The 26,620-nt window shown below is 42.8% G+C and overlaps 1 protein-coding gene across 1 annotated transcript in view; it reads left to right on the forward strand.

Moving 5' to 3' along the window:
• Positions 1-20,656, forward strand: part of mapk1 (mitogen-activated protein kinase 1) — a 38,212-nt gene extending 17,556 nt beyond the window's left edge. The window contains exons 2-9 of the mRNA XM_030723460.1: positions 11,115-11,297; positions 12,117-12,306; positions 12,596-12,712; positions 13,128-13,242; positions 14,190-14,321; positions 15,112-15,221; positions 16,231-16,359; positions 20,376-20,656. Of these exons, the coding sequence (XP_030579320.1) occupies positions 11,115-11,297; positions 12,117-12,306; positions 12,596-12,712; positions 13,128-13,242; positions 14,190-14,321; positions 15,112-15,221; positions 16,231-16,347 (964 nt within the window). The 3' untranslated portion in view covers positions 16,348-16,359; positions 20,376-20,656. The remainder of the gene's footprint in view (positions 1-11,114; positions 11,298-12,116; positions 12,307-12,595; positions 12,713-13,127; positions 13,243-14,189; positions 14,322-15,111; positions 15,222-16,230; positions 16,360-20,375) is intronic.
• The last annotated feature ends 5,964 nt before the right edge of the window (positions 20,657-26,620 follow it).

The following is a 26,620-nucleotide window of genomic DNA, read 5'->3' on the forward strand; positions in this document are numbered from 1 at the left end:
AGAGCTGGTTTTTATTACAGGTGTGGCTTCTCAAGAATAGACTCCACCACATGCTAATGCAAAACACTGCAGGCCACACTGAGGATATCTAAATATATTATTAAAGTGCAATGCATACTGTGTGCAGAGTATGAGAAGAGAAATGTTTCTTCCTCAAAGTCACTTCCTCAGTTTCTTCATTTCTTCATCTCTTCATATTAATCTGTTGTGAGTGGCCTGTGCTAAATATCTTGGATTGCTGCAATAGGATTTCCTGCTGATTGTTACTAATAAATGTGAACACAGTGAAATGAAACTGTTTAGGAGCTAAAAACTGTAAAAAATTAATATTTAGCTGACTTAATTTCTCCACCAATATAGTTTCTTTGCTTTGCCTCTGACAAGAAATAAGAAGTGTGTGTAAAAGTGCGTTTTGCTGAAGTCACGGAAACAAACGGTTTATCGTGCAGAGCTCAATATTTCATATCCTTGAAAAGCTGCTGCAGACTCTAACACCGTAGTCATGTTGTTGTAAATAGGTTATTGTGGTTAGTGTAAACAGGAAGTGTTTTGTTTTTTTTTAAAGCATGCAAACGTAGTGAAATCTGTGATGTTCCCACTGAATAAATGCTTGAGTGTGTAAATCAGAATTTCTTTATTTTAGGTTTTGTTTCTGCCCCTAAATTTTTGCAGACGCCCACAGTTAACTGGGCAGCCGACAGTCGGTGTGGCCTGATTATCTGCTGGAACTTGTCAGACGGCTGTGACGCAGGTCGGTTCTCAGAAAAAGATCTTAACTGATCTCCGTGTAGAAAGAAATAAATGCTAAAGGATGGAAAATATAAAAATTTTACATTGTGCAATAATGGTCCAGTTAGGGCTCAGAGTTGAGCAGACGGATGGCTTGTGGGTAAAAACTCTTCTTCAACCTTTCAGTCTTAGTCCTCAGGCAGCGGTAACGCCGGCCTGATGGGAGCAGGGAGAAGAGAGAGTGTCCGGGGTGGCTGGGCTGTTTTAGGATCTTCATGGCCCTCGGCCTGCACTGCTTGGTGTAAATGTCCTGCAGGTTGGGGAGGGTGGTTCTGATGGTCCGTTCAGCTGAACGAACCACCCTTTTTAGGGCCATGAAGTCCTGCTTGGTGCAGTTTCCCATCCAGGTGGTGATGCTCCCACGCATGATGCTCTCGATGGTGCAGGTGTAAAAGTTCCTGAGCACCTTGAGTGGGAGCTTGAAGTCTCTCAGCCGCCTGAGGAGGTAGAGACGCTGTCTGGCCTTCTTCACAGTGATGTTTATGTGATGAGTCCAGGACAGGTCCTGTGAGATGGTCACTCCCAGGTATTTGAAAGTGTCCACTCTTTCCACCTCAGCACCACTGATGACAAGTGGATGGTAGTCCCTCTGCTGCTTCCTGCTGAAGTCCACGATCAGTTCCTTTGTTTTGCTGACGTTGAGCAGGAGGTGGTTCTCCTGGCACCAGCTCTCCAGGCGGGAGACCTCTCTCCTGTAGGCTGTCTCCTCATTGTGGGAGATTAGTCCCACAACAGCAGTGTCGTCAGCAAACTTGATGATGATGTTGGACTCTGACGTGGCCTCGCAGTCATGGGTGTACAGTGAGCACACAGCCTTGGGGGGATCCAGTGTTGAGGGTGAGGGAGGATGAGGTGAGGTGACCCACTCGTACCACCTGTGGTCTGCTGGTCAGGAAGCTGTGAACCCACCTGCACAGGGATGGGCCCAGGCCCAGGTCCAGCAGCTTAGAGACCAGCCTGGAGGGAACTATGGTGTTGAATGCTGAGCTGTAATCTACAAACAGCACTCTCACATAATTCCCCTTACCAGTGTCTATGTGTGAAAGGGGCTTGTGGAGGAGGAAGGATATGGCGTCATCTGTGGATCTGTCTGGCCGGTATGCAAACTGTAGTGGGTCGAGGGTGGTGGGCAGTGAGGAGGTGATGAATGTCTTGATGAGTCTCTCAAAACACTTCATCACCACAGAGGTGAGCGCTATGGGCCTGAAGTCATTGGGGCTGCTGGGGTGTGGTTTCTTTGGGACAGGGACTATGATGGACTTTTTAAAGCAGGTGGGAATCACACACAGTTTCAGTGAGAGGTTGAATATCAGTGTAAACACAGGTGCCAGCTGGTCAGCGCAGGTCTTAAGGACACGTCCACTAATACCGTCTGGTCCAGCCGCTTTCCTGGTGTTTACACGTCTAAACGCCCTCCTCACGTCGCGCTCCGTCACAGTGAGTGTCTCCGCCCCTCCGGCCGGGAGCGCAGCGGGCTGTCGGCTTCCCGACTCAAAGCGCGCAAAGAAGATGTTGAGTTCATCAGCCAGAGAAGCGTCGGCACTCACCGGGTGTGTGTGTGGTGCTTTGTAGTCCGTGATGGTGCGTAGTCCCTGCCACAGTCCCCTGGAGTCAGACTGTTGTAGTTGCTGTTCCAGTCTGCGGCCGTAGCGATGTTTTGCCTCTTTCACCGCTCTGCGGACGTTGTATGATGCAACCTTGTAGTCCTCCATGTTCCCAGAGGCGAGGCCGGAGTTGTAGGCAACGGTGCGGGACCTCAGGGCGTCGCGGACAGATTTATCCACCCACGGCTTCTGGTTGGGAAAAGTCCTGATGGTCCTCCTAAGTGAAGTGTCATCAACAACTTTCCCAATAAATCCCACAACAGTTTCCGTAAACTCCTCGATGTCTCCGCCCGTGCTGCTGCGAAACATGTCCCAGTCGGTTGAATCCAACGCATTCTGCAGAGCGGCCTCTGTTTGATCAGACCACCGTGTCACTTCTCTCACAGCAGGGGGTTCCTGCCTGAGCCGTTGTTTGTATTTCGGCATGAGAAGGACAGCGGTGTGGTCAGACTTCCCAAAAGGCGGAAGAGACTTTGCTTTGTAGCCCTCTTTGAATGGAGAGTAGCAGTGGTCTAGGGTCCTCTCTCCTCTGGTGGGGCAGTCGACGTGTTGAATCAACTCCGGTATCAGCTTTTTCAAGTTTGCACTGTTAAAGTCCCCGGCTACGATGAGAGCCGCATCACGCTGGTTAGCCTGATAGCCTGATAAGGACCCCCCAAATCATTTTAACTATAATAGAAATGTTTAAATTCGACAGCACGGTACGTAAAATTAATTTCTCTAAATAATAAACTTTTAAATAGGTTAATTTTGATGTAATCCCTAGGAAATAATTGAAGCAGTGGAATACAAAGATGTGTTTAAGTTTATTTTTACTGCTTTGTCAGCTGCTCTGTTCGATAAAGTACTTTGTGAAACAGTTTTTGTTTTTCAGATGTTTTCATTTTTCCTTTGGTGCTGGCTAAGACAGCACTGGTGAGCACCAAACATTTCTCTATGCGGGAAAAACCCAGTGATTAATCTCTGATGGGACTGATAACCAGTTACGACCGGTCGTCGCTCACAGTCAGTGACTGTGGGTCACAGCAGTGAATTATATACAGCAAAGAGCCTCCGGTCCTGCTGCACGGCCTCTCAGCGCAGCAGAAACGCGTGACGTGAAGCCTCTGACTCTGCGACATCAGTCGCCTCTGAGCAGCCACGGGTCGCCCTTTAAGCACAGTGAGCTTTGTCCCCCCCACCCACCCCAGCCCTACCCCGTCAACATTGTCATGGTTACAGTGCTATTGCATAACTGAGAGAAGTCCTGTATTCTTGTCTCCATGGAAATGGAGGCAACCCCCCCCCCACACACAAACACACACCCAAACAATGTGCTCCCTCCTGAGCATGCTCAGAAAACACTACACATACACACATGGGGAAATGAAAAAGACCAGATTACAGTACAGAGCAGCTTTTATTAAATTAACGAGGATGCTACCTGTAAAAAATGTTGGATGGTCACAGCTACGGCTTTTTTCCTAAAACACGGAAATTCCTGTTTTCCAGTATGGCCTCTTATGAACAATCACTTTGGACAGTAACTTTAGTGTATTTAATGTAGACATGAAAAAAAACTGCCTTCATACTGCAGATCCTCAAAGTACACGGGGGCATTTGTTCAGCATTTTTAAGCCCTCCCAACTTTTCAGGGTTTAAAAAAATCATTTAAACTCTGTTTTTAAAAACTGTAATTTGATCAGTTTAACACCCGCTTCAAGCGTCGTGGCATTTGTTTTATTTATTTACATTTGGATTAGTCATCACACTGATCTCGGGCTGAACTGGGGCAGTAATGTCATTATACCAGGTGTCTAAGACCTGGATGATTGTGATCTCTAATGTAGGCGGTCACATAGTTCAGTTAGAAGTTTCATCCTCTTTGTAGGACAGCGATATAGTAAAAGAAATCTATATATAACAGTAAAATAAAATGGCTCAGTAAGTTAAACTATTGCTCATTGAAAGAGGAGAGCTACAATAAATAAGGGCATTAAACCACGTGTGACTACAGAGTGGTAGCTTTGTGTTCAAAGGTCCACCCTCCAGTCATAAAGCCGTGCAGCTCAAAACTGTAACCCTCACTGAATCCTGTACTTCGTACTTCCTCAAAGTTCCTTCTGCTGCCTGCCGGATAAACAGACGAGGAACTGAAGGGCTTGCCTCAGTGGATGTGGTGAAATCTAGTGTGGACTAACAGTTTCCTTAAAACTGTGCACAAAATAATATCCTAGCCTCTGAAGCATTTTTAATTAATTAAACTACTTAATTATTCATAAGTAGTTTGAGTTTTTTTTCCTGCCATAAAATCTTTGAAAATGGGGAGGAATGTTATTTACAGGAATATGAAACACATAATGCATAAAATTCCCCTTTTTGCAGCTGGAGCCTGACAGTGATTATAAAAAACCCCTCTCTTAGCTTATCTGTTCATATATAATTATATAAAATAATAAAACACAAATTAAATTGTATACATCAAAATAACAAAAGCAAAATCGCTCATCTCAGGGCTTCATAACCCAGTGGGTGATATCACGGTGGCTGCCTCCATCTTTTATACCATCCTGGTCTCATAGCAAAACAGAACGTGGTCACATGACCATCAGCATGACTTTGTAATTGATGTATTTCAGTAGAAAGTGTATTTCATTTCTCCATCAGTTGCATCAGTCCATAAGTTGCAACCAGTGTAGTTTAACTGAAATTAATTTTAGACCAAACCCAGCAGATTTTGATGCCTGATCTCAACAGTTTTTCTTTAAGTGCCTGAACCTAGATACTATATTTTTAATTAATAATTAAATAATACAATTGATGTGTGAAAATGTGTAGCGTGAGTGGTGAGATGAACCTGTCCAACCTCCAAATGTGGACTTTTATAAAGGTGGAAATTTATTCATTTTGTAAGCATGTACACAGATCAGCCAAGGCAGAGGGCCATCACAGGAGATGGTACAGATGAATGTACGTCCGGGACGTTAACATCATGTCCAGAAACACAAATCTGTAGATTAGAGGTGGCGACTATTTCACAAACTGCTGTAAGACTGTTTATACCATCTGTGTGTGTTACTCAAAGCTCACAGGTGTTTTTCCTCAAGAAAAGTCCAAATGGAGAGGGCTTCACAGCTGCTTTCACAGCAAAGGGTCACTAATTCAGAAATAATAGTAATAATAACAGTAATAATACCATGAAATACTAGCTTCATCAGAAGGTGACCTCCAGCTCTGACTGGGGCAGTTGGCAGCCAAGTGTGAAGCGACAGGAATGAGGATTAGCACCTCATGGTTCTCAGCTGCAAAAGGGTGAAGTGCCCATTTCAGACTGGAGCAGAGTTCAGGTATGTCCAGGTCTTGCTCATGACCTATACAGGTGTGTTGTGGTGAAGAGAGAGCTGAGCAATCAAAAGAATGAGACTACAGATAAAAGCACCAGGAATGAGCTTCCTACTTAGGGGGGGCTTGGCTCTCCCTTAGAGAGAGGGTGAGGAGCCCCAGAGTAGAGCTGCCACTCCTCCACATTGAAAGTGATCCAGTTGAGGTGAGGTGGTTCGGACATGTGTCTAGGGTGCCTCTTAGGTGAGGTGTTCTGGGCATATCCAATGGGGAGGGGCCCTGGGGCAGACCCAGGAGTTGCTGGAGCGATTACATCTCTTGGCTGGCTCAGAAGGCCTTGGAATCCCTCAGGAAGAACTGGAGGAGGTGGCTGTGGAGAGCACGGCCTGGGTATCTCTGCTTAGACTTGCAGCCTGGACTGGATAAGTAGCAGATGAACAGATGGAGGGTTGGATGGATGTATACCATGAAATGCAGTGAAACGGCCAAAATCTTAAAAAATACAATGATAACATTTTTTGTTATATCTCCCAGCACTACTGCAGACCTGCTGTTCGAAATGGTGCCAAAGAAGGTACATTTATCTCTGACCTTTGACAATTTATCAGAGTTTTATGAAAATATTTTGCTTCTCATATGTGCTGTTTCCACAAATTGGTGGAGGAGGCCGGTGTACCATTGACTGTTTTAAAAACAGTACGAGGATACAATGTGTCTGTGCCAAACTGGCTCTGCCCTGGATCGGATTGTAGCTTTGATGAATAGCTCGTGTCGCTGCCTGCTTCTCTGTACATGAGGGTATCTGCTGGTGTAGAACTGTTACATGGAGAACTATTTACTTTCCTCCCACACACACACACACACACACACACACACACACACACACACACACACACACACACACACACACACACACACACACACACACACATTCCTCTCACACAAGTGGAAAGGAAGGTCACTCATATTTCCCTCGCAGAAGGCTGGCACACTTGTGTTTACATTGCAGTCCTTACACCCCCATCACTATAGCAACCCATTTTCTTATTTTGTCTGACTACGTGGGTGTTTTTCAGTCATTTCTGTTGTGTGTAATGTGCAGAAATAAAACAATGCTTGTCTAGATGTAAATGATGAAGCTGAGGAAGCTCACAAATGCTTTGTTTTTCATCCCGAGGTGCAGCTGTGTTCTGCAGTTTTGCTTTTCTGGTTGCACCAAACGGGACCGGATGAGCTGGCAGTACTGATTCGCATTTCTGATTCCCAGATCAGCTGGACTTGGTTTGGATGTGTCATCTGAAGATGTCTGGTACCCAACACTAGGCTGTAGATTGATAGTTCTGGATGATGTATGTATGTATGTAGGCGGGCTGAACTTCTGTCATTATTATTCTGTTAAAAAATAACTCAAAGTGCTTTAATAGTCAAGACTGCAATCATTCAGTGCAGACCAAAAATGGGATGTGATTGACTCTGGATTTCTTGAAGGCAACTCCTGCAGATCTTATTTTACTCAGTTTAGCAACAGGTTTGACAGATTTCGTAAAGGCTGTGAGGCTTAGGTTTAGACCATAGTGTGGGTCTAAAGCAGCCATTAAAGAGTGAAAGGAGCCAGATATTCAACAGTGGACATGTCTGTACCTGGGATAGTGTGGAGGAGGTGTTTCAACACAGGCAGGGCCAGGATATTTGAGTGGATGAACAGTGAGTCTGTTGGGTGCAAGCACAATCACCCACATTTTTCCACATTAAAGTACTTTTGTAAATTTCTGAGATTTAAAAATGGGTCCAAACTTTTTCAAAGTAAAGTAAAGCTATCAACAGAAACTGAAGGCATTGTGTTTAAACAGCTGACTCTAGGATGCACAAAATTAATTTTTTTATAATCATTTTAGGATAAATGTGATAAAATTTTACATATTTTGGTGGTATTCTGAAAGTCAGACTAAGTATTTTTATTAGGATTTTATCTAGTTTTCTTTTCAATGATCATTTAAGAAAAACAAAGAGACACAGAGGTGAAGTAAGCAGAGAAGTTCATGGTAGGAATGCTCGGAGTTACTTTGGAGTAAGAGTTTTAAGGGGAAAAAAAGGCTCAGCTTAATGTGTCTCATTAAAATCATCTGATCTGCCTTCAGCTTTCAAAATTGCAGTTTCTGGATAGTTTCACAAGAGAAAATAAGACAAAGCGAGCAGATTAAACAAAAATCCAGTGAACATGTTTTTACTGGTTAGTACAAATAATTAACTGGTGTGATTCGTGGAAGAAAAAAGCCTGCAGGGAAAAGTGCTGATACACAGTGCACATATCTCTTCATGCCACAGGGTGTGCTTCATTTGTTTTTCCCTTTCACCATCTAATCTCACACACACACACACACACACACACACTGCCTTCATTTGCTGTAGTCCTGTTTTGATTGATGACCACTGAGGTTCAGCGATACATTAAAATATCCCAACACCTTTACCTGCATGTATTAAGACTGATTTACACCATGGAGCCCAACTCTGAATGCAGATGAAGCCTATTAGCACCAACCAACGCACCCAGAGACGTCACAGTCTCTACTGGCACAAGATGGCGCTACACATGCTCTAAAAACTTTAAACACTTATTTCTTAAATCCAGCTTCACAGACAGTTAAATACATGACTCTTTTTAGAGTTGGGCTCCATGGTGTAAATTAGGCTTTATCCATGCAGTGTTTCAGGACCCGCAGTGTACCAGACGTGGGTCAAAGCTAGCTCCATAACTGGTGTTTAGATTTTGAGATTAAGACATTTGGGGTTTATTCAGGTCTGAATAAAGCTCTAAAGGTTATACAGAAACCTGTCATTTTACTTTGCAGAACACATTATTTTTTCTGTCAGTGGCGTCTTAATTGCTTCACTCCTACTTTATGTATACTGCATTTTAATACAGCTGAATTGTCAGTAAATATGGGTTCTTGTGTATATTCATGAGTTTCTGTTGTCAAACAACAAAGATGGTGAAATATGGACTTTAACACATTCCATTAACCACTCCAAAGGCTCCACACGCTAACCGAGATCCTGCTCTGCACCGCTGAAATCCAGATTTTTGTAACCGAGGCGCTATCTGACAAAATTTACTTTGCATGTCTCCAAAGCAAAGACCGCGCTGAGAATTCAGGTCTGTATCCATGACCGTGCAGTCTTCTGAATGAGCTGTGTTAAATCATAATTAATAATCTTTACCAACTAGTGTTAAAGACTTGCCAGCAGGGCTGCTTAAAAACTAGCAACACACAGCTAGCTCATCTAGCATGGGCTTGGGGTTAGTTTTGAAATTTGTCCTTTGTGAGTGGAAACATCCATCCTGGAGCTTTTTGTAACGAGGAGCTGCACATTGACAGGTCCACCATATCTCTATGAGTATATCTGCTGGTGTCTGTGAAACTGTCTGCTCCATTATTCAGCAGATGCACTTTGCAGTTGAGTTATTTAGAGACTTGACTTGTAAAGAAGGCAATCCTGAACAGGATTAGGGTTGGTTTTCTGCTTTAGCCCACATGATAAATAGGTCAGTTTGCACTAACAACAAGGTGCTACCTTTCAAATGAAGTGTCCTATACTCATTTTGGTACCACAGTTCTATAAAAACGGATTGATGCCAACCAAAACCTAATCATAGATTAATTGCAGGCTAATTGGTCGATATTAAGAGGTCAAATTGGCAGATAAGACCACAAAAATACACAAAAATAAAGAAAAGAGAGGCGTGAGCATGAAGACCACAGGTGTTTGCTTTTTTCCCCAATATGGTAACTGATCATGCTTTTTAAAATGTGTTAAAAATCAAACACACGTTTGTGTAATGAGCCTTTCGTTCAGTCTGTGATGTCTGGGCTGAGGTTGACCTCTGGTGTGAAGAATGTGTGATATGAAAGGCGCATACCCGCCAAGCTTTGCACATTAAGACGCTGCTCCTTCTCTGGATCGAGCTTTAGTGTGAGATCTTAGTGACCCAGGCATCCCATGCATGCAAGCATGCTTTCCAATTTCCTGAATATGTTTTGCTTTTCTTTCTTGTATTCCAGATGCTACTATTGGTTTAAAAAAAGGCAAGAAGTCAGGTTTAAAGACTTTTTTTATGTAAAGGGAAATGTTCTACTCTTATCTTTCCGTTTTAAGGGCGTATTTGCTTTTTTACAATACCTTTAATACAACCCTAGCATTTCCTGCCATTTTGACTTAATGTGAAAAACTTCTCACTTGCAAACCACAGGAAGGAAGCAGCAATTGTCACAGAGGTTTGAGCGGGTTTGATTGACACAGTAAAATGTGCAAGGTATGATTTTTGTTTTGGGGCCGTTTGTAAAATATTTTTAAGAGTAATGGTGAAAGATTTTTGGTGATGGGTCGTTTGGTTCAGGGGGAATTATATGGTACCTTTTTCATAAATCCTTCTTTGGACGTGTGACCTTTGCCGGACAAACGTGGAGTTGTGCATGTTTTCTCTCTCAGTATGTAGGTTTTATTGTTGTACTCCGAGGACTTGTCATTCCAGGCCATGTGGCATATGTGCTTCTCCAGGCTGTAATTGCGCATGTATAAAATGGCCAAAGCGGTTAACGAAGAGCACTAGGATCTTACTTCATCGCATGCTTACATTTACATCATATGCTTTACCCAGTAAACACAGCAGCTTATCGAAAACGCTGGTTGTATTTAATGCTGTTTTGTGAGATATAAATTATAACTGTAATATTGGCTACACTGTTGACATGGTACACGTGTGCAAATATGTTACCTTTCTGGATCAAAGTATGTGAAAAGGAGGGTGTCCACCCAAAAGGTTTGCTTTAATAAGGTAATTAAAAAAAAAAATCTTGATCCCAGGAAGAGGAAGTGGGGTCCTGAGCAGCTGGGCCAGCTTTATATATCTTGGGAGGCCCAGGTGAGCTGCATCAGCCCGGTGAACCTCCCAGTTGTTGCATAGTGTAGGTGTGAACTGCCTCCAAGACCATGTCCTGCTTTACTTTAGCTGCTAACTAGCCTTTATGATCTTCCAGTGATGGGAAGAGGCAGAGAGACACTCTCATGATGATGCATGAACTCAGCCTACAGCCCCCCCCCCCCCCGAGGTTACAAAAACGCTTTACAATATTTGGATAAAGGTTTTACTAAATTTTGGACACAGACACTTTACTGTAGCTTTGCATTTACAGAGGAGAGAGTGTCACTCACCTCCACCACAGAGGCCATCTTCTTACATGTGGTTTGCTCGTCACCACAGCGAGAAGGTTCTTGGTCAGCTGGGGCCTTTCCGTGTGGCAGTGTATATTAGGTTAATGAGCGATTCTGAATTGAAATGATAAATTAATTAGACTTATGCATATGTCTTTAAAATCTTCTTTTGTTTTTTAAACACAGCTCCGCCTATGACCGGGAGACCAAGATCCGTGTGGCCATTAAGAAGATCAGCCCCTTCGAGCACCAGACATATTGCCAACGCACCCTGAGAGAGATCAAAATCCTTCTGCGCTTCAAGCACGAGAACATTATTGGAATCAACGACATCATCCGCGCACCGACCATCGAACAGATGAAGGACGTGTATCCTCACTGAAGCCTGTTTGACTGTAAAGCTTCTCCTCCTTGTATTTGATGGTTTTCTTTAGCTGCTGGTAAGATTGGTCTTACCCTTCAGCATTTGTGGTTGAGTAGGGGTTTTTATTTATCTTTTATTACATAATAACCACCTGCCACCATATAGTTGGCAGAGATGCTCTTTGCTGGAGCCAAATGGTGGCAAACCATCGAATCTGCAGGCACCATGTGTGTAGTTTTACAGTGTGTGTGTGTGTGTGTGTGTGTGTGACTGCAGCATGCAGCTGTTCAGCCTGGCGACATGAGCATTTGCACTAGAACAAACAGTAAACCTCACTGGCTTTCTTTTACCAGTAGTCATAAAAGAGTCCTGAACCACACGGACCAGTTTCAGTACATATCAGCTCCCTAATGCTTAGGGACTTTGAAACTTGACTAAACAAGTCATCAGTTTGTTTGTTGTTTTTGTGGCTCTGCATGCCTACTGCTGCTCAGTGTTTGGCACGAGAACCTCCATCCTTGCATCCATCAAGTCTTTTTTAAAACAGAAAAACAGAGAAACAGCTTTACTGCACGTAAGTGTCAGGGAGCTTTCAGCAAATTTACGGAACATACTGACTAATAGCTTGGTAAGTGATTCATGACTATAGGCTGTCTAGAAATGATTCACATAGTCACTGTGACGTCACCCATTAGGTTGTGAAACTCTGTTTTGAATCTTCAATTTAAGCATTTTTGCTGCAGCCATGTTGTTTTTTTGGAATGAGGGGATTTGGGGGGGTGTTCAGTGTAAAAGTAGATTTTCCTTGACCTGGAACTGTGCAGATATATTGTCCAGGATCTCATGGAAACAGATCTGTACAAGCTCCTGAAGACTCAGCACCTGAGCAATGACCACATCTGCTACTTCCTCTACCAGATCCTACGAGGGCTCAAGTATATCCACTCTGCCAATGTACTGCACCGCGATCTGAAGCCTTCCAACCTTCTGCTCAACACCACCTGTGATCTCAAGGTAGCGTCTCAAACCGAAACTGACGTCACACAAAAAGGACGGTTTCATTTAAAGGCTCGTTTTCAGTCACTGGTGATGTTTATTCTTAAGTGTCTCATCCAGATATTTTTCTTGTCACTGGAAAGGCCTCTTTATATATAATGTCCCATGTTGACTTAAATAATACCAGACAAATACTCATCACTTTATTTACCAAAAAGGATCAAATCCACTCTGAAGACTCTGAACGTTTCATTTTTATGTTGTACCTAATATTGCAGCACTTGTGGCATTTCTAACCTTTTTGCAGATCTGTGATTTTGGTTTGGCTCGTGTGGCTGATCCTGATCACGATCACACCGGTTTCCTCACAGAGTACGTAGCCACTCGTTGGTACCGAGCTCCTGAGATCATGCTCAACTCCAAGGTGAGTGTCATAAAACCCTAAAGATGGCGTATGCTCAGTGTTTTTAGTTTTTCCCACTTTAAAAATGAAACTTGTGTTTTGTCGCTTTAAATTCATTTGGAAAATTTATCGACTGTGTTGTGTATTTTTTTTTTTTTTTACCTGAACATTTAGATGTGCCTTAAATTAAATTTCAGGCTATTGTTAATATCCCTCTGCCATATTTCTGTGGGTGGTGTGGTTATGGTTCATATTAACTTTGTGCCCTGTGTCTAAAATTGTTAATTGTAAAATGATGACCCTATTAGTGATCTGAAATATCTTTAAAGTTTGTAATTCTATTTTAAGTATTAAATTTCTAAATCCTAGTTTCCTTGCTGGGCTCGTGCTGTATTAATGCTGTGGTCGTGATTGAGTCTGTTCTGCTCACTTCCAGGGCTATACCAAGTCCATAGACATCTGGTCAGTGGGTTGCATCCTGGCTGAGATGCTGTCCAACAGGCCAATCTTTCCTGGGAAGCATTACTTGGATCAGCTGAACCACATTTTGGGTAAAAAAACAACTTTACATGCAGTAAACATACAGATCATTTTATTTATTTATTTTTTTTAAGTCAGGTATGAGTTGTGTTGATGTGCAAGTCAGCAAACTTACAGTTATCCCAGTTAGCCACAACATTAAAACCACCTGCATAATAATGTCTGCCAAAACAGCTCAGATCCCCGGAGATGTTAGCAACAAGTCCTTCAGGTCGTAAGAGTTGTGCGGTGAGGCCCTCGTGGATCTGACTTGTTTTTCCAGTGCCACAGAAATTTCCAAACTTTTGAGATAAATGAAGCATTTCTTTTATTTATTTTACTGCCAGCATGGAATAGCATTGCTTTCATGGGTCTATAAGACAACGACACATCTACATGAATCATGTTGCTCCCACTGGGCAGCATGCCGCCATCTCTTCCGAGAGCAAACGAAGCACACACCTGAGCCACTTCTATTGCCCCAGTGTTCAGTTCAAGTGGTGGACAGGGTTCAACTTGGGAAGTGTGACTGCTCTGCAGCTACACAGAGCAATGCTTTGTTTTCTATCTTTGCATGCATTGAGGTTTCCTGCAGTTTGAACAACAGTGGCTCTTCAGACCATATAGTCAGTGAGGCTTCTGCACCCATGACTGGTTATCCCAGTTTCACCTCTTGGACCACTTTTGGTTGGTGCATTATGTAGTCTATAAAAAAGCTTTGATACCTTTTAGACTTCATACTCGGTCAGCTTCCTGGTGCCAGTCCATAGATACTGTAACCACTAGTGTGGCCTTATCAAGTCAGACTTTTTTTTGTCTCTCGGTGCTAGACCACATATGGCTTCTCCCATCTGTTGATTTGTTGTGCAGTCAGACTGCTTTTGTCCAGAGAAGTTTTCTTGTGTCGCTGTGAACTCTTAGCAGAGGCTGTGCAAATTGCTGCCTTTTTCATACTTTGATTTTTCTGTTTGTCCTCCAGGAATTCTGGGTTCTCCCTCGCAGGAGGATCTCAACTGCATCATCAACATTAAGGCCAGGAATTATCTCTTGTCGCTGCCTTTGCGCTGCAAAGTGCCATGGAACCGCCTCTTTCCCAATGCCGATCCAAAAGGTCAGAGCCACAGTCTCTTCATAACTGCAGTAACTGTTGATCAGGGAATCTGCAAATAAGCCCGTGAACCATTTCCTGAGAGAATTTTGTTTTATAGAGAGGAAGGGGAAAAAAAAACTTGCCTACACCTCACACAGATCACACTAAGTCCACACCCAGTGGCATTTTTTGGTACTGAAAGCTCACAATGTGAGCCTGCAGCAAAGTTTTTAGAGAAGCTGCTGGCTCACACTTACAGTGTAACTCTGATTGTACTTTGTGTGAACATTTTTTAGAAAAATGTTCTCAGAAGCAGTAAAATCCTTAGAAACAAAGGTAAAAGAACTACAGCCAGACCTTTGCTCAGAGCACAATAGCAGTGCAGGTGGATGATGTGGCAGCTCTTATATCCTTTTCTCTGTTTACGGCACTTCACAGTGAGTCACCACATATTCACCATATCACCATGACATCTCCCAAACTGATATCACTCAGTCTGACACAAACTAAAACCACTTTTTTTTTTTAGATCCATTCTGCAAATTCAATAAGCTTAAACCTTTATTGACACACAGTATTAAGCCAGACAATAAATGCCAGTAATGGATGAAGGCTGGATGTCCAGTAAAGAACTGATCAGAGGTGGAATGACAGACCTTAACACGCACTTTATGATGTCATGGTTTTAAAAACCCTGCAGGATACAGGACGAGGACAGCCCACCGGGACTAGGCCCCCTAGTGGGCAGGTGAGCATATTGTTGATTCACAGTCACCTAAAAATAACTTTTAACTCCATCTTTGTACCACAGCTCTGGACCTGCTGGACAAGATGTTGACCTTTAACCCTCACAAGAGGATCGAGGTGGAGGAGGCACTGGCGCACCCATACCTGGAACAATACTACGACCCCACAGATGAGGTGGGGCAGCCATCCTGGACTGCTAAGTGTCAGCTTGTGCTATGTGGATCACTTGGATCCAAAAGTATTTGGACAGTGACGCAGTGATTCAAGGGGTTTAACAAAAGTATTACATTAATTGTTAGGAAATACTTTTTTTTTTTTTAAATACACAGCCCCCCATTTTCAGAGGCACAAAAGTAAATGTTGATTGATTGACCCATTTTCTTATTATTTAATGACAGATTAAGCAGACAGCATTTGGTAGCTGTTCACTGGAACCCTCAACATGAGGTCCAAAGAGATGCTGATGGAAGTGAAGGTGGCCATCGATCCATCCATCAGAGGGTGAATGTGTGAACGCTGGGTTAAAAACACTTAAACATAGAATAAAGTTCTTGTATGAATGTGTGCGCGCGCGTGGGTGAATGAGTCATGTAATTAGAAAGTGCTTTGTGTGCTCAAATAGAGCAGAAAAGCACTATAGAAGTACCAGTCCATCACTGCTTGAATGAATGAATGAATGAATGAACGAATGAAGCTCAGCAGCACCAAAAATCCTGAAGGACCACAGAAGACAACTAAAGTGGATGATTGCAGAATTATTTCCATGGTTTAGAAAAGCAACTTCACAGCATCTAGACAAGTCAGGATCACTCATGAGAAGACTGCATTTGTTGGGTCCTGAACTTCATGCAGTCACTGACTGCAAAGGATTTTATTAAAAACAAATCTCATATTTAAAGTGATGTTAGTTTGTAATTTTGAGCCTCTGAAAATGAGGGACTACATATAAAAATGGCCATAATTCCTAAACAGTTGATGCAAAATGTGATTAAACCCCTTCAGTTAAAGCTGAAAGCCTGCAGTTCAGTTATAGCTTTGATTTAAAATCCAGGGTGGTGGAGGCATTGTCCAAATACCTGCCTGTATCTTTCTCTAATCTAAAACACATTCTTAATGTTTCAGCAGTTTTTTGTCTCGGCTTTTCTGTTAAACATTTATACCTTCTTTGCTGCCCTGTGGTTAGCCTGTTGCTGAGGCCCCGTTTAAATTTGACATGGAGCTGGATGACCTACCCAAAGAGGCACTGAAGGAGCTCATCTTTCAAGAAACTGCACGTTTCCAGCCCAGCTTTAGGTCCTAACATCCCACACAGGTAAGTACACGTCACCGCAGCCCAGCTTATAACTCCAAACCACTGAAAAATAACCTGCAGGGGCTGGTGACACACAGATATGAGCGATTTGTTAAGAAGTACACCACAACCAACTTTTTCAAGGTCATAAAGATCAGGGAGATCCTCATGACTGTCCCACCTCCGCTGCTTCATAACACGGTGGAGTGAGCGGTGTTCCAGCTTTGAAATCTGCTCAGGATCACTCGGGTTAAATTTAACAGCTCCTCTGTTTAAGAGCTGCTGTGAGGACCTCGCAGAGCAAGTTTAAATTTTGCTTTTGTTGAGTATGAAGCAGAGGCACTTCACAAGGATAAAACCACTTAAAACCGTCCATCTAAGCACTTTAAAGTTAGTCAGTTGTGTTTTACCGCCATCAGTTTGCATCTAAAACAACACAAAAAGGCCCATTTTATTGGCAATGTGGGACCTGATTGTAACATCGTTTAAATTAATTTCAATATTTTTTTATGAGGGATGCGGGACAGACATGTCTTGCCTAAGTTCTTCGCTTCTGCTCCCAAATACTGTCAGCAGTGAGTAACTCTAATATTAGCCAATAGAGTCCACTAATCACTAACACCAGCGAACAGCTGCTCGTATTTTTTAAATTCGGAGTGGTATTTTTTTCACTAACATAACCCCAACTGTAAGAACCGTGTTTGGGTCGATGTTAGCGGGGCCTTAGATTCATGGGGAACCTTTCTTTGGTATTTGAGAATCAAACGAACCCCGAGCAGCTTTTTCTGAAGCTGGTTTGCCTGCTAACACTGAGCAGTTACAGGCTGTCTAACACACTGCCTTTGAGTGAATGAGATGAGCCAATTCATCCAGACACTCGCATCTGATTTAGATGGCAAATTAGTTTTCAAGTTATTTTGTCACCTAATGTAATGAACTAATTCAGGAATCATGCTGAAGTTACGTCTATCTCACTAACCACAGATTTTGAGCTTGATAATGTCCCGTCTGACTTACCTTAGAACTTTTTTTTTTTGTATAATAACTTTAGTTTTTATACCACCACAAAAATTTGTGTAACAACAAACATAATCAGACACTTAAACCACCTTCATTCAGCTAACAAAGGAAAAGTGGCTAAAGCTATCCAGAGCTCAGAGCCAGCAGCCTCGGTATGAGCAAAGCATCAAATAAGTTAGAAGGAAAATTATGGAGACGAGTGAAAAGGGTGGAAGTCCTGTTGTCCAGTGATGTTATAAACACACTGGGTCAGATACAGCCTGCTAGCTGTAACTTGGTGATGCAGCATTAGTGTCTGGCATTAATAGCCTTGCCATGTCCACGCAGACTTTTGATTTTTTTTTTTAGTTCTAAAAGTTTTGACTTTAAACAATGTAAACAACCCAGTTTATGGCTGCAAAATAATTCTTTATTGGACAGATTCACTGTGTCACAGTTTACAAGAAGTACTGTTTAAATCTGACGTTATTACTCTGACAAAAATGCAGAAAACCAGCTACACCCTAAAACTGTGTCCACGTAGACCATTACTGCCATTATCAGTCTCACCCTTTCTTAAGCAAATTGTACTGTTAACAACAGTCCGAATATAAATGAACATTAAGAGACTGTTTTTGTTTCCCATGCTGACAGCGGTCCTCAGATGTGGTGTCCTCTCCCTCCCTGATCTCTGCTCACCACCAGCTGCTTCCTGACAGGCCTCTTTTTGTGATAATAGCTATCAGCTCTGCATTTTATAACCCATCATACGCTTTGTGCACAAGATGGGCTGTGTGTAATTACTGTGTTTCCTCTGTGCAGCATCTTGAAGCATAACACGAGTTCAGAGAAAGTGTGAGCCCTCCCAGATTAGAGCAGCAACCATGTTTGCATTTTTAGTTCCTTGTTTCAGTTTCTGTCACATCGGTTAATCTTTAAAAATGCTGCCTTTCTGCACGGCACGCATCTCCTGGGCACTGTACCACGAAGCAAGTGCGTCATACCCAGGGTAGCTTTCCATTATGTAGCTTTACTTAATCTAACATCAGCAGTCAGCCTAAGGGGCTGACATGAACGGGGTTATCAGCTGCCCACAGTTTATCTATGTAGCTACCAGCGCGCTAACATCAAAAAGGAAGAGTTGGCATCACATCACAAACATGGACACGTCTGCTGGCAGCAGAGCAGCAGATTTTACAAACAAGCATAAAATTATATTGTTAGAAAAAGACGTTAAACTTGACAGCAGAATGTGAGTTACAGGAAAAGTGTCATATTAAAGCACTGTATGAATGTGTGTGTGCTTTATCACAAGAACTATGGATCATTTTGACCCCTCTGCTACAACAACGGCACAAAAATATAGTTTTTATAATCATAGGTAAGATTTGACTAAAATAACTAAGATTGAGTGTTAGGTGGTTTATTAGCATTACAAATAATTTGGACTATTTCATTAGAAAAGTAAAATATACACTGCTGGCAGTGTCGGATGGACCAAAACAACGTCCCAGAGGTGTGCTGGTGGATTTAGGTCAGGTGAGCGTGGGGGCCAGTCAATGGTACCTGTTGCTTCATCCCCCAGGAACTGCCTGCATACTCTCACCACATGAGGCCGGGCATTGTTGTGCACCAGGAGGAACCCAGGACCCACTGCACCAGTGTCTGTGTGTCCCTCAATGGATATGACTCCCCAGACCATCACTGACCCACCACCAAACCGGTCATGCTGAACGATGTTACAGGCAGCTTAACGTTCTCCACAGCCTCTCCAGACCCTTTCACATCTGTCACATGTGCTCAGGGTGAACCTGCTCTCATCTGTGTGGACCTACCAATTCTGGGATTCTGTGGCAAATACCAGTCAGGCTCCACAGTGACAGGTAGTGAGCACAGGGCCCACCAGAGGACGTCAGGCCCTCAGGCCGCCCTCATGAAGTCTGTTTCTGATTGTTTGGTCAGACACATTCACACCAGTGGTTGCTGGAGGTCATTTTGTAGCTCTGCAGTGCTCATCCTGTTCCTGCTTGCACAAAGGAGCAGATCCTGGTCCTGCTGATGGGTTTAGGACCTTCTGCGGCCCTGTCTAGCTCTCCTAGAGTAACCGCCTGTCTCCTGGACCCAGCAAACCTTCTGGCAACGGCACATATTGATGTGCCATCCTGGAGGACTTGGACTACCCGTGCAGCCCCTGTAGGGTCCAGATATGGCCTCATGCTACCAGTAGTGACTCTGAACCTAGCCAAATGCAGAACTAGTGATAAAAACCGTTAGAAAAGATGAGGAGGAAAAAAAATCTGTCCTCCACCTGTAAAACCATTCCTGTTTTGGGGGTGTCTCATTGTTGCCCCTCTAGTGCCCCTGTTGGTAATTTCATGAACACCAAAGCAGCTGAAACTGATTACACCCCCCCCCCCCGATACTTACTGACCACATCAGCATCCCAGAGGTTTCATTAACTTGATTCTGAACTCTGATGTTAAAAAAAAAAAAAAGTATATTTTAGAATCTACTAATAAGGGTACAACAAACTGACGGTACTGAACGGGCCAATCGATGGTTGCGGGCTGCATCGATGTTTTCTAGGGAGGTACACTTCAGGCTGCAGGTGAAGTTACAGCACAGGGTTTGCATTTACGATGTATTTGGCACAGATTTAACACAGAAGCATAAATAATAACGCTGACCCCATGCTATACTATTTTTTTATTTTGTTTGTGTTCTTCCAAGTCTTGACTATCAGGGAAGGGAAGGGAACCCTTGATGCCTTAAGCCTACGGGGTTTACATCAAAGTCCAAGGAGAAGGGGACGTGGCTCTGTACCTGTTGGTGTCATATCAGTTTTCATGGCCATTCAGCTAAATAACTAAAATAAGGATGATTTTCCCACGTCTGTGTGGATGTTCTTCATCCTTCCTAACACTCTGAAGTTTGCCTGCTCGGCCCCGTGTCCTGCTCGGTAGGATGTTCGGTGTTGTAAAACGTACTGATGTCCAGTGTGGTCGCTCCTCACGCTGTCTGTTTTCTTCTCCTTCCAGATGATTCTGTGGACTGGTTTCTGCGTTGCCACTGCTCCTCCCCGCCTCTACACTGTTTCTGTGATATTATTTTGTTTTGTTCTTTTTGGTTTTTATTGGTTTTTGTTTGAATGCTCCTCTCCCAGTGTCCACATCTCCTGGATTCCTTGGGTCTCACTCGTCAAGTCCACTTTGCTCAGGAATGGCGTCAGGAATCAATCAATCAATCATCCTCTGTTTCTCTTTCTTTTTCTCGTTCTCTCTCAGAGATGAGGAGAGGGGAGGGCGGGGTCACATCACAGCTTACAGTTGGGGGGGGGGGGGGGGGGGGTAAAGCCAAGATAACCCTTTTTTTTTCTTTTTTTTCTTTTTTTTTTTCTGTCTCTCTCAAACAAAGGGGGGCTTGGCTCTATCTATTACTATTCAAGACCTTTAATGTCCAGTTGAATGACGGTCATAGACTAGCTGTTCTCCGCCTTCATTGCACAAACGATTGCAAAGATTACATCAAAGAATCATTCGAGGTCTTTTGTTGCAGTGTTACAGGAGACGCAGTGTATCATTTAGAAAGAATAAAATCCAAATGTAACCACCGGATTTATGCAATGAAATCACAGAATCAGCCGGACGTTCTGCAAGCAGCAAGCCATCAGTCTATTTTATCGAGCGCTCTATTTTAATCAACACACACAAGGCCCAAATGCAAATATATAAAGATAAATCAAAATATATGGCCTAAAGAGTCTTAAGATATTTTAATGGTAAGAGGAAAGACGGTGAATTTGGATCTTTTTGTATTTCTTTAAAAATATGTTTTCTCGTCTCATCGACTCGAAGAGGAAAGTTTCCACCTCAGCTGAGAGAAAATGGAGGAAAAGTTGATTTCCCACACGTCTGTATGTAGGGGGGTGATCTTCATGTTGGGATGGGGGAGCTTTAGCGCATCAGGACGAGAGTTCAACTACCACTCAGCACTTGTTTTGTCTGGAGGAAATGTTGTGCCTCCCCCTTTCTTCGTCTCCTGAGTCTCTGTCTCTCTCTCTCTCTCGCCTTGTTAGAATAATACTGTGCCCTTTGCATGACTGTTAAAAGCTCTGTATACAAAGACGACAATGTTAAGTGCCACACAAGCCGGGCGGATCCGCCGGGAGAGCGCCCAGGCTCTTTCCGTTCTCTCTTTTGTGGTATATCACACTTTCCACACTCACGGTGCTTTTTGTCTTCTTTCTTTCTGTCGCTCTCGTATCCCCTCTGTCCATTTTTCTTCCGTCTTGTTTTTGTTTATTTCTACAAATTTTAACTTCCTTCTTTTTTTTTTTCTTCTTAGCTAAACTCCATCTGCATGCTGTAAGACATGTTGTTGTGGTTGCAAATAGGAGAATAACCATATATCTGTATTTATGCCAATCACACGCACACACACACAAAAACATTTTTCCTGAACCTGACAAATGGGATCCAGGCATGATAAAGTTAGAAATTATACTCAGATGTAACAGATCATGTTTGTTTTGGGTTTTTTTTGCTTTAAATTGCACATTTTTAATGCTGATAGCCGTTAGCAGTGTCAGTACCAGCAGACAACTGCAGTAAAACTCAAAAAGAAAAAAAATGCAGCAGAAGTCAAGACCGTATTTCCACTTCTTGTCAGTAACTGCTGATTAAAGACTGTTGCATTTGAAGCTTTTATTTCAAGTGAAAGGAATTTAAAGATTATATATATATATATGCGTGTCTGTGTGTGTGTCTGTGTGTGTGGATTTGGAACCTTTTGGGGGGGCAAAAACGGGAAAAAAAAAATCCCCAAAGTTTCAACATCCATCCGTGTCAGTTCACGCGAGAAGCACTGCAGCGTCTAAGTGGGCCTCAGTTTTAATGGCACACCTGACCTTAGGTTGGGTTGCAGTACCGCAATTCAAATGAAAAACTCTTGGTCAGGTGTGCGTGACCTGATGAATTCAATAAACTGGTATTAGTTACAATATTAAAAGCATTTCAGAGTAAATTACATTTAAAATCTGAATGGATTCTTCAGAAGTCTGACTGTGCTGCGCTTAAAGTATAAAATTTAAATCATTTATTGACAGATTTTTTTTTTTTTTTTGTGCATGTGGTCCGTCTGTGAGGAGACCAAGTTGGAGTCGTTTTGCTGCTCTGGTCGATAATAAATCACAGAGCCAAAGAACCTCAGTTTTACTTTTTTCTTTTGTTTTGACCTGAATGACGTTAGACTGAAGCTGAGCGGAGCTACAACAGGACGTTGGCGCTCTGCTGAAATGCACCCAAGCCATAATCGGTCAGTCAGCCAGCCCGTTGCACCTCTGACCACACCCAACTGTGATGTCACGGCGTACGACACACCTCTCGAGTACACGTCTACATCGCTGCAGCCACGTGAGGTTACGCCAGTGAAAGTCAGCAAAAACGAGTGAAGGCTTCAGATTAACACGCTGACTTACATGTGTTTTTGGGTCTGTCAAGTTTTTCTAGAAAGAACGTGTAATTTTGTGCTCACTGTTGGAGAGTCTTTATTAGAGCTAATAAGTCATTGGGAAACAAAGAGAGCAGATTCTAATATTTTGAGAGGCAGTTGATGTGAATCCATGCATGGAAAAAGCTTCAGTTAATATTTGATAAATGATGCCATTTTAAAGGTACTCTCATCACCAGGGGGCAGCATGTTACCCATGCATGCATGCAGATGTGTGCTCTTAATTTTTGTTCTAACCCTCTCCCATTTCCTTTTCCCTGGAGACTGGGTGACCAGCCTTGGTCACTGTGTGTATTCACTGACCAGTTGGCGTGGCTGTAGCTCAGAAGGTAGAGCAGGTCACCTACTAATTGGAAGGCTGGTTGTTTGATCCCTGCCAAAGAATTATTAGGCAAGATATTGAACCCCAAGGTGCTCTCTAATGTGTTCATCAGTGTGAATGTGTGTTAATAGAGGTGTATAAAAGTGCTTATATAGAGATATAAAGCGCTTTAAGTGCCCAGATAGTGTAGAAAAGCACTATAGTCCATTTACCGGTTAGTGAGTGGTTGCTGGCACTGGGTGAAATCAGTTGCAAAGAGGGTGCCACACCAAAAACCACCTTGTGATGGCTTTGGTTGCTAGCAGATTGCCGGGGTCACCTATGGATGATGCCGACTCGTCTGCAAGAATTTGCAAACCAGACTAACTGTTGAGTGGTCGGGAAACTTCAAACTGGAAATTAGAACCGCCTTCAAAGTAGAAATTGTGCCTTTACCACTGAAACAAACACACTTTAGAAGGCCCAGCTTTTACAGTGAAGGTGAATGATCTCTTTTTCCAGGTTGCATTGCAGTGTTCACTTTTACAGCTGTTTAGTGAGTATTTGGCGAGTGTTGGCAGACAAGGCAGCACGTTCCATGCAAACTACGGGTGACTGCGGCAATCTGCTAGTGACCAAAGCAATCACAAGGAGGTTTTTGGTGAAGCAATGAATACTTCTTTGCAACCAATTTCACGTAGCAGCAGGATGCAACTTCCTGCAATCACTCACTTTTCTCTAGGGACTGGTGGTTTCCAGGGGTCACTGACCGGTCTTTAGGCCTGCAGGACTGGGGCTTAGCAGTCAGTTTCACAGCAGCTACTTGTAACTGGTCGATGAATAATTTTTCCCTGTGGTTTCCAGCCAGCCTCTCAGCCTGTGTGACTGGGGCCTTGAACATTGACTCATTGCGCCATCTTGTGGACATGAAAGGACAGCTGGCCCCAGTTCAGCTGCAGTTGATATCTTTTGAGCACAATACGCAGGCGTTCTGGAGCCTTTGTTTCTTCATTCTGTTGATATGTTTTATTGGTTTTTGGAAAGTTTTCAGTCATTTAAAAACAAGAATTTACAAAAAGTACCTTTAAACACTTTTTAAAATCATTAATATCAACAATAAGATAAAGAAAACAAAGAAAAATTCACATAAACGGGGGAAAAAAGACGACAAAGGGTCCAACTGAACACATTTTGCTTGATGTTCTACATTCCCAACAATGAGGGTAAAACTGCATCTTCTTTCAATGAACTTACAGACCTGTACAAATCAAACGTACCAAGGAAAATCTATTTAGTACATGCATATTTAAATTTGGATCTTTGCTGACATCTGAAAAATATTATTATTGGTTCCAATTGCAGAGATTTAACACACAAAACCGTTCATGACCAAAACTGCGATGCAGAAATGACCGTTTTTGCACTCAAATTGAAGATGTGGAGATTCATCTGTCCCAGTGCTCCCACGCTCGCTGCATACACCCGTCTGTCACACGATTATTATTAAATGCACTTGCTTCTACAGTAGTTGGGATGGGACTTGTAATCCGAGGTGCCTGCCGGGACTTGACTCGCCTGTAGATAGCCTTTTTTGGGGGGGGGGTTAATGAGAACATTAAGGGCACTGGAAACCTTACTGGGATTAGTTGTATAAAACAAAAAAGCTTCTGCTGAGTTCTTTGTGCAACCTGTCTGTTTGTGCCTTTTTTGATAGTCTTGATATCCGAGATTTGATGTGCAGCTTTTGTTCAGTCGGGAATCCGTTGTAATCGCAGTATACGCACTTAAAAATGAACACAATCAAGTCTGGGGGGGCGGGAGGGGTTCTGGGGTTTATCCTTACCTTTAATTTCTGTAAATTTTAAAGAGATTTGTTGCCACAGCTGTGTGATTTGTGACTGTATTGAAAAGATGAAAAAGCAAACATTTATATTTTTTGTGTAACCCTTTCTTCTTTGAGCTTTTTTTTTCTTTTTCTTTTTTTTTTTTGGACGTTTTTGTGCAGATATTTTTATTGTAAAATGAATGTTATGTTTCTATCAGACACTAATCTTGTTTGAGTTGTCTCCAGTGGAACTACTTCACTCTGTATGTTTTGATCAGTATAAACCTTTAATTGTGTAGTTAACATTTCTGAAAGGAAAAAAAAAAAAAAAAAGATCCTCGGTTGTATTTTAAAGGTTTCTCTTTAACCTGCCATAGAAAATGTTCTGAATTGACCATTCAGTTTTATTTTGCTGTCGTGTGAAGGATTTGACTTGAACGAAGCATTCGCTATTATTAAAGACTGACTGCTACTTTGCAAGATCTGTTTTTTAATGTTTTATTTTCTTTGCAACTCTGCCATGACAATTAAATAGACGTTCATTAAAGACACTGTACCTTCATCAACATGACTGAAGTCTCTTTGTGAGGAAGTTTCACTGAGTTTGCTTGAAATAAAACATTACTTTGCACACATCGAAACGCGCTGCCTAAATCTTTGGCCACGACTATATGCCGCAAAAAGGAAGAAGGCTCTGCACACAGACTCAAAGTAATAATTTGATGCTTAAAACATTTTTGTGAACGCAACATTTCAGTCACGTGTGCTGGAGAGGAGAGCACTTGTCTGAGGAAGATCCTGTGGATGGAAAAAGTTGCTTCAACCACAGGAAGCTACCGGAGCACTCTGTTTTCAGGTAAAATATTTGAAGGTTATTATTTGAGCAGATTGACCTAAAACCCGAGCAATGCAACTTAACCCATAGAGGGCGCTAAAGAGACAAAGCAGAAGCCCCTCAAGTGAAAAATAATACAAGTTTACAAAAATTCAAATCTCTCCCCATGGGAGCCAGAGGCAGACAGAGAGTGGCTGAGGACCCGGCCTTCACACCCCCCAGAAGCACTGAAGACCTGAGGCCACGCGTCCCGATGACAACTCGGTGCCCACTCCAGCAGAAGGAAGAGGGAGGTCCCAGACAAGGACCCCAGTGTCAAAGGGCAAGAACCAGAGAGACCCAGAACCCACCCATCAGGGCACCTGAGAACTGCCCAGCAGAGAAGCCTCCCTTAAGATAAATGGATACATTTGTTTGTTGTCGTAGGGGAACCGGAGTGCAGTGGAAATCACGTTTCCATAGACCAACACAACACAAACACAAAACTCCAAATACATGCCGACACTTTCATTGCATCTTAGGAATGGTTTGGCCAGACCAGCTGGGTGACCTACAAGTGTGGCCCATGTTTAAAACTTTGATGGCTTGAGGAACAAAAGCTGATTTGGACCTGTTTTTGTGAACAAAGGGGGGGTAATGGTGGCATTCAGATGGCAACAGTTTAAAAGAGGAGGAAAATGCATCCGTCTTATCGCTCACAGTAGTGTTTGCTGTGCTCCTAACACGCTCCATATAAATGTATCCAGACTCAGTAATGCAATTCCCAACAGTTTACTGGCTGCGGTTACTCGTTCTAATGGGCCTTTTCTGTGCC

Source organism: Archocentrus centrarchus, unplaced genomic scaffold (assembly GCF_007364275.1).
Source record: "Archocentrus centrarchus isolate MPI-CPG fArcCen1 unplaced genomic scaffold, fArcCen1 scaffold_26_ctg1, whole genome shotgun sequence".
Classification (NCBI taxonomy): domain Eukaryota; kingdom Metazoa; phylum Chordata; class Actinopteri; order Cichliformes; family Cichlidae; genus Archocentrus; species Archocentrus centrarchus.